Below are 12,299 nucleotides of genomic sequence, written 5' to 3'. Positions count from 1 at the left end.
ACCGCCCCCCGCAAACTAATTTTTATTAAAGGAAATAAGATTTCTGAGATAAAATAATTAATTCACCTGTCCTGCCAATTCCAACCGCTTATTACCATAATAGTCTCTGTCGTCAACTTTGTTATCTCCTTGGGCCAGAATAACTCTTCGTACCATCACTGCAGTATAGATGCATTTGGCTCGAAAATTGAATTCCTTAACCTGTAATTCAGAAATTATAGAAAAATTTAGAGACAATGTAAGCTAAAGCTAAAATTTAAGATGCCTAAAGAATCATTATATCATTCAAATACGAAAGCACTGAGTTGTTATGATTCTCTTGATTCAAAGAAATTCCACTAATCTAGAAAGTTCACAAGAGGTAGATGGTAACTTTTTTTCTTTGTACTTAGTACCTGGACAACATTTCTTCAAAGATGGCCACTATCAACTCTTTCCCTTCTTGCCTATCTCATGCCACTCCTTCATTTGAGGTGGAGCTTATCATCCCCTTTGGATTGGCAGTGATTAGTCTGATGAACAAAATATAGCAGAAATTATGCCAAGTCAGTTTTGGCCCCAGCTCTTAAATAAAGTTGCAATCTTCACCTCCTTTCCTTTTTCATAGAGTCCTGAGATATCACAAAAGACGTCCAAACAGTATGGTGGGAGGAAAGGCCACATGTAAGTGCCTGAGGAGCTCTGATGAAAATGAGGGGGCCATCTCGGATGTCCAGTGGAGCCTCTGGCTCACTCCAGTCTTAACTGCTATCTATCTGCAACCTCATGAGAGGCCTAAAATGAGAACTCCCTCTCCAATTTTAGGTGAAGCCCTGTAAACCACAGGAACCATTTCTCTAGGACTCTTCCAAGGCACACAGTGAGTGGGAACACTTATCTATCTAGTGGCTGTCATCACTTTTTGGTAGAATACCAATAATTGTGGGATGTTAATATATGGATTATCTCCAGTGCTATAAAAACTTTATAAACCCCCCGGAGCCTGAGCAGTGTGAAGAAGAAGAGGCGAGAACGAACCCCAGACCGAGCAAAGCTGCGTGCCGCTGCATCCCCGCGTCCAGCACCACTGTCGCCCAAGAGAAAGGCTGAAGGGGATGCTAAAGGAAATAAAGCCAAGGTGAAAGATGAACCACAGAGAAGATCTGCAAGGTTGTCTGCCAAACTTGCTCCTCCAAAGCTAGAGCCCAAGCCTAAAAAGGCCCCTGCAAAGAAAGGAGAGAAGGTACCCAAAGGGAAAAAAGGAAAAGCTGATGCTGGCAAGGATGGGAATAACCCTGCAAAAAATGGAGATGCCAAAACAGACCAGGCACAGAAAGCTGAAGATGCTGAAGATGCCAAGTGAAGTGTGTGCGTTTTTGGTAACTGTGTATTTCTGGTGACTGTACAGTTTGAAATACTATTTTTTATCAAGTTTTATAAAAATGCAGAATTTTGTTTTACTTTTTTTTTTTTAAGCTATGTTGTTAGCACACAGAGCACTTCATTGTTGTTTTGGGGGGGAAGGAGCATATGTCACTAGAAGAATGTCTCCAAAGCTGGACTGCTGTGGGGGAAAACACCTTTCCCTTCTAGTTTTGAGAGACTTCCTCTTTGTTCCCAAGAGGAAGGGATTCCCTGATGTTGGCACACACAGCCACCTTGGCACAAATGCCTTGTGGTACGGAAAAACTCAAACTCATCTATATGTCCTCCTGTCCCTCTCTGCCATCGGCATAGCCTTAACTCCCCTAAACTCAGACCTGTTGGGACCTGATTCCCAACAATTGGTTTTACTAGTGTGTGGGGCAATCTGGACTTTCCAGTGACGTCATTGAGAATAGTGTCCCTCAGAAGAGCAGCAGTTCCTTTTCTAGATTGTGGATCTTCAGATTAATAATTTTTGCCATTTTCCTTTCATTTCCTGAAAGTCAGGGTCAGCTTGTGAAAACTTATTAAACAACATGCTAAATGTGAAATGTCAACCCTCACTCTAAACTTTCCCTATTCAGAGCATCAAATGAAGACTTCATTGGGTTTTATAGTGGCTTTCTGATTTTGGTAGTCCATCCAAGAAGGGAGTTTGAAAGTTGTTGTATACTGTTAATGATTGTCTGCCCATATCTTGCCTGAAATAACATGATTGTTTATGAAAAGTATCTTTAATAAAGCTGGATACAGTTTGAAAAAAAAATATATGGATTATCCAAAAGTGGGAGAGAAAGAACTAACAAAAAACTTGAAATGCTAAAACAGAATTACTGTCAACAGAACTCTTGGAGTTCTAAAACTACCCTTGAAGGAAAGAGGAGTTTTGGAGCCAAACTATCCTATACATAAGAATCACCTGGCAGGGTTGTTGCGGGACATGTTAAAATACACAAACTCCTACCCTGGAGTTTCTGATTCAGATTCAGTAAGTACTGGATAGAGTTACAGTACTTCTAGCAAGTTCCCAGATAATGGTGATGCTACTGGCAAAGGGAATGCTCTTTGAGAAGCTCAACCCTCAAAGAATTTAGAGATCAGGGTATCGAGATGATGTTCCTCTGTAGGCTACCCTCAAGAACATGGGCCAGAACTGCTGGATGTCCTTCCCATCGTTCTCACTCTTAGTGGATACATCTAAACCAGTGCTTTTCCATAATTTAATTGTTCAGGTTCCAGCATTGAGAGTATTGCTTTATCTCTGTAAGAATTATTTATTTAATATTTTTAATCATCTTTAAACAACTCATTTCAAAGTAAGCTTCATCCTTTGTAATAACATATAAAGTAAAAAACCACAAAAAAAGAGATCTGCTCTTTTTTCTTGGCACCAGGAATTGAACTCATGGGCACTTAACCACTGAGCCACATTCCCAGCCCTTTTTGTATTTTACTTAGAGAGAGGGTCTCACTGAGTTGCTTATAGCCTTGCTGGGTTGCTGAGGCTGGCCCTGAACTCATGATCCTCCTGCCTCAGCCTCCTGAGCTGCTGGGATTACAGGTGTGAACCACTGTGCCCAAGGGGATGTGCTAATTGCATTCAAACATATACATAATTAAATCAAAATGTCCTGTATCACATAAAATCATCTTTTATATCTCACTTAGGTAAATACTATCCTAAACCATCCTGGAAAATGAAGGTCATTTTCCTGGTTCATCTAAAGTGACTATTCTTCAACACATTATGTGTAAATAAACTTTCAAAATGGCAATTCAGTTTCAAACCATCTTTCCAATCATCCCAAAGAGCTTAAAATTCAGTTCAGACCCAGCTTTAACATTAAGAATTTTCTAATTCTTTGGATTAGATCAAGGACACTCTGCATCAAAGGGCTGAATCAGGGACCTGTGTTGTATGCTCACAAGGTGTTTTGTGAATGTGCTCCCGTGGCTACTCTCCACTTTCACAGATCTCTTGATCTTCCAGCATTAAAATCAGGCTCTAAAGATAGTCTGCAACCCCTGAATGAGATCATTCATGAAGGTACATATAGTAACTGATTTATAAAAGGGAGCACATGTATTAAATGGGGGAGAGAGTGATTCTTGTCAAAAGGCCACATGTCAATATGGCTAATCTGTTTAATAAGTTAATAAAAAAAATAACTACTATGCACTAGTTCAAGGATCAGAGGTAGCTTCCAGTCCTCTGACCACTAATATGTGGGATGATAAGGCAAATCATCCAGCTTAATCGGCCAGGAGTCTTCTCTTGTCCAAGCAGATACCCTGGTCTCTTGCTTTGGCTGTGAGTGAAGAAGGTTGGACAACATAAATTTTAATATTCAAGGTTTAGGAGATTTATTTGTCAAAAAAGCATTTAAAAACTATCTATTTGGGGGCTGGGGTTGTGGCTCAGTGGTGGACTATTTGCCTGGTACATGCGAGGCACTGGGTTCAATTCCCAGCACCATATATAAATAAGCAAATAAAATAAAGGTCCATCAACAACTAAAAACAAACAAACAAAAACTATCTATTTATCCCACTCCTTAGAATATACCCAATCATCTATTATAGTGATGATCGTACAATTGTGTGAATATATTTCACAGTTAAAACAGTAAACTTCTGTATATTTTGTAATCTTAAATAAAAAATACGTGGGAAAGAACTATAAGCTTGCCTTCCTTTAAAAACAGGTAGGTCAGCAGAGCTGTCCTTTGAAGCCATAAAGAAAATCACTATGATCATATGAATATAAAGTAACAGTAAGACCGAAAGAAGAACAACCAGATGACACACATCATGATGGCAACTGTGTACCTGACATTCTGAACACAACTTCTGGTAATGGGTGGGGTAGGACAGTCCTCTTTAGAGTCGTTCTTCAGAACAGACTTTTAAATAGCAACAACTCCTAGTTACATTTCTTTAGCAGAAATTCACAGATTCCATAATTATCATTATTCACTGCAAAAGTGTTACTCACTGGAACATGGGTCAGGATGGTAGAAGCCAGGAGCTCTCTTGCTTCTTCTATTTTGGTTTTCTTTGGTCCACCTCCCCACATCCTTTGCCTTCTTACTTTATTCCCTATGTACTTTAGGGCCTATAAAAAAACAGATTATAGTGTTTGAATGACATCACTAGAGATCATTTATTAAGCACCTATACACAAATACATTATAAGCAAAAAAATAAGTACCCTAGTTGTAGAGAAAGCTGCAATAGTAACCAAAAATCAACATTTATCATGAATTGTAACTAAACAGCTCAAAACACAATTTACATCAGTTTCCTTTTTATTTTTTACATTGTTTTCTTCTATAAAACATACACATGGGGCTGGGGTTGTGGCTCAGTGGTAGAGTGCTGCCTCACATGCATGAGGCACTGGGTTCAATCCTCAGCACCTCATAAAAATAAAAAATAAATACATAAAATAAACATGTTTTAAAAAACAATCAAACACATGATCATTGCAGGAAATTCAGAAAACACCCAAGAGGTAAAAGAAGTGTGTGTGCGCATGCATGCACGCATAAAGCAGTCATGAATTCTCTATTCAAAGAGAAGCACAAGTAACATTGTTGGATGGTACTTTTTTCCCCTCCAAAAAAATTAAAATCATACCACAAAAGATCCTCTATGCTCAAAGTTTAAGAAAACATTGCTCAGAGATAACAAAACCTAAATAACTTGAGGGTTAAGACATTTTCATGGACTGGATAATTCAATGGTGATAAAATGGTTTACTGTTAAAATTCCTTCCAAAGTAACCAATAAATTCATAATTTCTAAATACTCCTGAGAGGGTTTTAGAAAAGCAAAAACAGGTTGACTCTGCAGTTTTAGATTCTATATACATGGAAATGCAAAGAACCTGGAGTAGTTAAAATAGTACTGGAATAATAAGTTGGAGTATTTCTATTACCTGATTTTAACTATAAGTAATCAGAACAGTGTGATGCTGGCAAAAGGAAGAGAATAAGAAGTCCAGAAATAATCCATGATATAAGCACAACTGATTTTGACAAAAGTGCCAAAGCAATTCAATAAGGAAGGAAAAGTGTTTCCAACAAATGGTGGCGAAATCATGAACTACCCATAAGGTTAAAAAATGAACCCTGACCTTCACCCTAAATGGAAAAATTAGTTTAAAACAGATTTTAACTTCACATAAAAACTAAATCTATAAGCCATCTAAAAGAAAACAGAATATATTCCTGATCTTGTGACAGGCAAATAATTTTTTAAACATAGTACAGAAGAAGTAACTATAAATGACAACTAAAAACCTTCCTGATAATTTGACATTTTTCAAAATTAAATAACACAGTGAGAAAAATGAAAAATTGCAATACCTAAATCTGGTAAGGGATTTATATCCAGATTTTTTTTAAAATACTCTAAAATTCATGAACAAAAAGACAAATAGATAAGGAAAATGAACAAATGGTTTGAACACTTCACAAAGAAGAAACACCAGTGATCAATACACAAAAAAGTGTTCATCATCAGTCCTCATCAGGGAGATGAAAATTAAAACCACAATGAACCTGGCATAGAAACACAAACTTGCAATCCCCACTCCCTGGGAGGCTGAGGCAGGAGGATGGCAAGTTTGAGGTCAACCTCAGCAAATTAGGGAGACCATGTCTCAAAATAAAAAATAAAAAGGGCTGAGGATGTAGCTCAGTGGTAAAACACCCCTGGGTTCAATATCTAGCATGGGGGTGGGGGGGTGAGTCACACAATGAGATACCCCAACACATCACTAAGATGGCTAAAATCAACAACTGACAACACCAAATACTGGCAAGAAGCAGCAACCGAAACTCTCCTACATGCTGGTGGGAACGCAAAGTGGCAGAATCATTCTGGAAGGTTTGGCAGTTCCAGCTTAATGAAAGTTATATATACATCTGCCCTGTGCTCCAGGAATTCCACCCCTAAGTATTTATCCCAAAGAAATGAAAATATGTCCACATAGGATTTGTTCACAGCAACCTTATTCATAATAGCCTAAGATGGAAAACAAACAAATGAACATCAGTACAAGAAATACGATAAACCATGGTACAGTCACACAGTGAGATGCCACTCAGCAATAGGAAGGACAAACTACGTGGATAAATGACATAAAAAGGAATAAAAAAGAACTTGGATGAATATCAGACAATATGCTCAGCAAAAGAAGCTAGACACAATAGAAAATATGTTGCTTAATTTCATATGTAAAGTTCTAGAAAAGGCAAAACTAATTTATGGTGAAAATATCAGAATAGTGGAAAACAAATCAGAGGGTAAAGGTGAAACTGATCAGGAAAAGCATTTAAGATTTGTAAATCTCAGTGTCTACAAACTACTTTAAAAGAATAAATAACTACAATAAATCAAGTCAGGGAGAGCACCGTGGAACATGAATGTCAAATGCTGACAGTGGGTGACAGACACATGAGGGCTCTTAACCTTCCTCTACATACTTCACATATGTTACAGTTTTTCCATAATAAAAAGTGTTTAAAGAAGAGGATCATGTGGTTCTTTTGTTTTGTAACAACAATGTACTTTTTAAAAACCTGGCTTTCAGTTCCTCAGAAGAAAGGTTTAACATCCTGGTTCTTCATCCTGGAATCCTGCCCTATTACTGCTGAAAATTCCCTCTTCATCTGTCAAAGTCTAGCTGAAATATCACTTCCTTTCTGAAACCTTTGGAATCCCATTCCTGTTTCTCTGCTCTTTTAATTCCTTGTACATAAAAAAAACAGAATACTTTCATTCATGTTCACATCACACTATATTTTAATTATCTATTTACATGTGTGCTTCTAGACTCTGAGGATGGAACTTTGCCATTTTTCTCTTTGACTCTCAATGTCTAGTACAGCGCCTGAAACTGAATGGGGCTCCCTCCCCTAATACAACATTGGGACATCAAATCTACAATCTTCACTATTAAAAGGACATTAGAGCATAAGACAAACTAAGACCCTGAAAACACTTGCTGCAACGACCTCCCAGTAAGTAGTAACTAAGTAACTGAATAAAGCAAGTCAGCAGTTGGTGGGAATCACGAGTATATAGACAGTTTGTTTTTTCTCTAAACTGAGCTATCTTCATTAAATTTTTGCTTTCTAATTCCTTTGGGAAAAAGACTAATAATTTTTCTCTTATTGATGAAGAAACAAAAGAACACAGAGGAACAGGGTATCCTTCTGATAGAGCAGAAAGTCACCTTTTCCCTGCAATACTTAGTAATGCTGGAGGGTTTCATGTGAGGGCTACAGTAAGAGCCCTACCTTTTCACAAATAGGCCAAAATGACATTCCCCTGCAAAAAGGCAAAATTAATTTCTTATCTTTATGCCAGAGCCCTTGGCAATGATGATGTAAAACATGTATAACCAATGTAGAGTGGCAGCTTCACAAACAAAAGAAATGGTGGGAAGACTTAAAAGGGAGGCATAAAAAACAAACAAACAAACAAAAAAGAAAACTTGCAGGTTTCAAACAATCCATTAAAGTGCCAAGTCCTCAAAAGTTCAACTACATAAAAAAAATGCACTTGCTACCTCTTCATTTAGAACAGCACAAAACATCCATGTCTCTATAACTGGCAATGTATGTTCAATGATCAACCATCTCAGATAACCTGTGCCTCTCTACCTTTTTATTAGCTGCAAATAATAAATCTATGCCACAATCCAGCATGCAAAGTATAAACACTTTCAAAGTTATACCTTCTGTTTAGGAAAACAGAACATTTGCCTTTCTCATTTTAACTAATTATGTAGTCCCTCCTTTTCACGGACTTGATCTAATTCAGTTAGTTGAAATTTTCTGTCAGTATCTACTTAACAAAAATAAATGTATGTGTTTCCAATCCACTATTTAGCCACTGCTCAAACAGCCTTACAATGCTTAGGGCTATTTGACAAACATGACGATGTTTGCAATAAAATGCGTAATAGATCTCATTAAAGTCACTGGGGTACCATTAAGGTAAATCACTTTCAGGGCACTAAAAAAAAAAAAAAAAAAAAAGTACATTTTATAAAGACATGAATTGGCGTAAACATACTTTATATACAAAGATATGAAAAATTGTGCTCTATATGTGTAATAAGAATTATAATGGATTCTGCTGTAGTGTATTTAAAAAAATAAAATCAATTAAATAAAAAAAACTTAAAAAAAAAGAACAGTGAATCTCATAAAACTGAACCAATTATTACCATCCACAGGATAAATTTTGTATTTTCAACTTCTTGGATATTTCTTAATAGTTTTCCTTTATGTTCTTAGAACACTTAGACAATATTCTTTCAGTTTGTAACAAAGATCCATATCTACAAATACTTCACCTTCCAACACAGGCTAAATATAGACTCCCCTAATCCAAACAGCTTTTCCTGATGCTATTTGCCCAATTATTTGAGTCAATTATTAATTAAATCCAGAAAAAGAGGAAGGCAGGGATGACACAATCCCTGCTGATTTATGCTCTGGAATGATATACAATGACATATGATAATTAACATTCCTAAATGTTTAGCTTAGTTTATAAAAATATCAAGACCGATTTGATTTCAGAACACATATCAATAGATACAAGTGAGAATGCTGTGACTATAGGCATCCTGGGTGACAAGAAAAAAAGCAGTGCAGAACTTAGGTCTTATTTTAAGTAACCCACAGAATAGGCAACATATGTATGGACAAATAAGAACTGTGTACTATGGTCCTATAATAGGGAACTCTTACCTCCCAAGGATGGCTATGAAGAATGTTACCAATGATTTACACTCAGCAAAGCACTTTACCAAAGTGGGACTACAAATCCTAAATATGGCAGTTACAGCTCTCCCACATGGAAAGGAGGTACAATTATTTTTATTCTGTTTAGCATACATAAAGTTCCCTATCTTCAAGTCTTATCCTAAGATTCCCTTGACCAGGAAAGTCTAAGCAGGTCACTGAAGATCTAAGTAGTGAAAGGTACTATTTCTGGTCATTTCTTTCTATCGAAAGTAGTATGAAATTGAGGAGATGGGATAAGGACCACATACAACTAGATGCCTAAAGCAACTGGAAGTAGAGAATGAAAGAGATATTAAGGGCAGAGGATATAGCTTAATGGTAGAGCAACCCCTTAGCCTATGTGAGGTCCTGGGTTACCACCCCAGAAACACACACACACACACACACACACACACACAGAGAGAATGTATTAAAAAATCCACTATACTAGAATTGCTATAGTCTTTTTTAAAAATTATCACTCAAGTAAATAAGGGAAAAAATAATATGGGCCATTTTATCAGAACAAAAGTCTCTTGGGGATATATCTCCCTTCTGAATTAGATACCACAGGCTGACAATCTGTCTAGACAGAATGAAGAAGTCTTCCTTCAATCTCTAAAAAAAATGCGTCAAAGAAACTTCTCTACCACTCCTCCCATCTCCCCAACACCCTTCCCAAATCTATCATCAGGCCATTGCATCTGATGCCTTATCGATGAACCACATTAAAGTTCTAGTTACAATTTGCAGCAAAGGACATCATGAAAGGACACACCTGCATCTGTGTGAAAATCTGAGCTTTCTGGCACTCCTCCAAACTGGGCCCAAATGCAGCCATCACGTGCTCCTCTGTTCCAATCATCTGCACAATTTCCTGGTCACTTTCAACACCCATGGCCTAGGAAGGAAAGAAAAGATGGAAAGAGTGTTGGCTTTGTGTTAACTCACTGACATTTGCTTATGCTAATTTGGCATTGTTTGTGGGTATTACTTCTAAGCAAAAGCTAGCTCTTCTCTCAGAAACAGTGCCATCTGGCATTGGCAGCCATTGCCCAAGCTGCAAGAAGAACCTGAAACAGAAATTTTGATTAGGAAGGGAAAACTAACATTCTCAAGCATCTTTTGCATGTGTACCACCTTCTAAAATTTTCAAATATATTGAGTTTCTTAATGAGAAAAGGAGGGCAAGAGGTATAGTGGAGAGGACTGGTCACAATTACAAAGGCAAACTAAAAAGAAAAATAGCCATAGGATAGCGAACCTCAAAATGTTCACCACTGAAAATATGCAGAACCACAATTAGTTTTGTCACCAAATGAATTTTTCTGAGACTCATCAAATCACTCTTATCAGGCAAAAATAATTTTCCTAACAAATGCACATGTTTTACCTCAGAATTCTAAAGATATCAAACCACAGTTCATACAGGTCTTAAAAGAGATGTTTAAAAACTAAGAACACCCTTAACAGGTCAAAGAAATCCACTAAAGCGTTTCAAGGTGGCACAGCTATACACGTTTCTGTAGATCCCACATGGTCCTAGAGCCTACTTCTTCACACGGTCACCTGGAACTCTGCCATAGTGAGAAACAGCATAATCCACAAAACCTCTCTTGGCAGAGTAATAATCTGCCTCTTAGAAGTTAGGGGAAAAGTTATATTTCCATTATAATTCTTCCTTTAGCTTTGCAGACAAGACAGAACCAAAAAAGACAGAACTGAAGATAATTGTTCAGTCAAGCTTTGACCATCTAATTCTCAGTTCTCCTCCACACAAAGGAGAGAAAGGAAAACTGAATCCCAAGTCCCAATGCAGAACAGCAAGGGCACTACCCTCAGTACAAATGAAAGAGCACCCATCCAACATCTCCAAGGTCAGAAGTGACCGTCCTGACAGAACACCAGCTGCAGAAAGACACCCCAACTACCCACAGTCACACACCTTCTCCCACCCTAGAGTTTTCATTTTATCTTCAGAAGTAAAGTTCCTGAAAATTCTGAAGATCTGGGGGAATGCTAAATTGATATGAGGAACCAGCATATACAACTTTAGAGGTTTGGGGTATAAACGGCAGGTCACTTCCTCCTTGCTCTAGCTGCCACATCAAGAAGACAATAGAGCAGTCTGTGGGAAGAGTTAGTAGGGAGGGACCACAACTTCTGACTGACAGACAGTAAGACTGAGGCTTTCTCCCAACTGGCCTATTGATGAGCCCCAAAGGAAGCAGCCCAGCTCAGCTGTGGCTGGGAGGACCAGAACTACTCAGTCAAGCAATCCTCAAATACCGACAGAAGCTATAATAATTACAAAAGCACAGACAACTAATACAACAACCTTTGGAATTAAAATGCTATTTGAATTCTTAAAAATTTTTAAATTTTTAATTTAATTTGTTATATTTTGTTTGTTTTATAAACAAAGAAATTTTCAGGACACAAATAGCTTTGCTGTGCTTTTTAATTTTGTGTGTGCGTTTTAACCTGTGATTTGATATGAAGTATTTATTCAAAATAAAACTAGAGATAAACCTCACTATTTGAAAATAACACAAATTTATTAAAATAATAGTCTTTCTTTTTAAAGGAAAGCAATTCTAAAAAAAGATCAATTCTATTTTTTTAAACAAACAAAAACTAGGTTATTTTTAGCTCAAGCACAATGAGTCGAATCTACTTTGATGGTAACAGAATCATCTATACTTTGTCCTCAGTCTGCAAGTAGCCAGTCACAAGTATTAGGAAAGAATTTTTCTCTATGAAAAGCTGCATAGAGTGTAGGTTAATTTTTACTTGTCTCTCAAAATAATGTTTTAAGGGTTTCAATGAAATTCAAATATAAGAAAAACAATGCTAAGGTAACTATCTGTGGTGGAATCCATTCATGTTTCTCTAAAATCTTTGCTGTAAAACTTAACCAGTGCACTTCACTTTTGAGAGGAAAGCCCCAAAATGAATAGATACCTATATAGGATAGATACTAAACAGAACATGCAAAATCACACAGCAAGAAAAGGTCTGAGGCAGAAATAGAATCTTGAATTGAAATAGAAAGACCTTTCTAGATTACCCCCACTTTCTTTAGGT

At 37.1% G+C, this 12,299-nt stretch overlaps 2 protein-coding genes across 4 annotated transcripts in view; one reads left to right on the top strand and one right to left on the bottom strand.

Moving 5' to 3' along the window:
- Polr3b (RNA polymerase III subunit B) overlaps positions 1-12,299 on the bottom strand; it is a 129,698-nt gene that overhangs the window by 88,244 nt on the left and 29,155 nt on the right. For all 3 annotated transcript variants that reach the window (XM_046429545.2, XM_046429548.1, XM_046429547.2), the window contains exons 10-12: positions 9,991-10,113; positions 4,400-4,519; positions 67-201 (exon numbers count right to left, since the gene is read on the bottom strand). In XM_046429545.2, the coding sequence (XP_046285501.1) occupies positions 67-201; positions 4,400-4,519; positions 9,991-10,113 (378 nt within the window). The remainder of the gene's footprint in view (positions 1-66; positions 202-4,399; positions 4,520-9,990; positions 10,114-12,299) is intronic.
- LOC124082993 (non-histone chromosomal protein HMG-17-like) lies at positions 642-1,342 on the top strand. The gene is made up of 2 exons (XM_046429562.1): positions 642-814; positions 982-1,342. Exons 1-2 carry the CDS (start codon positions 642-644, stop codon positions 1,340-1,342), a joined length of 534 nt encoding a protein of 177 aa, XP_046285518.1.

This window comes from Marmota monax, unplaced genomic scaffold (genome assembly GCF_021218885.2).
Source record: "Marmota monax isolate L192 unplaced genomic scaffold, Marmota_monax_Labrador192_F-V1.1 WCK01_AAM20220418_F8-fsc00051, whole genome shotgun sequence".
NCBI lineage: Eukaryota > Metazoa > Chordata > Mammalia > Rodentia > Sciuridae > Marmota > Marmota monax.
The sequence above is the reverse complement of the archived record's forward strand: the minus strand, read 5'-3'. Positions and strand labels throughout refer to the sequence as shown.

Bases quoted from the DNA above. Each gene is read 5' to 3' on its own strand.
- LOC124082993 (XM_046429562.1), top strand. From the start codon at position 642: ATGGTGGGAGGAAAGGCCACATGTAAGTGCCTGAGGAGCTCTGATGAA. The intron at 815-981 runs GTAAACCACAGG...AACCCCCCGGAG, and splicing joins CCAATTTTAGGTGAAGCCCT to CCTGAGCAGTGTGAAGAAGA.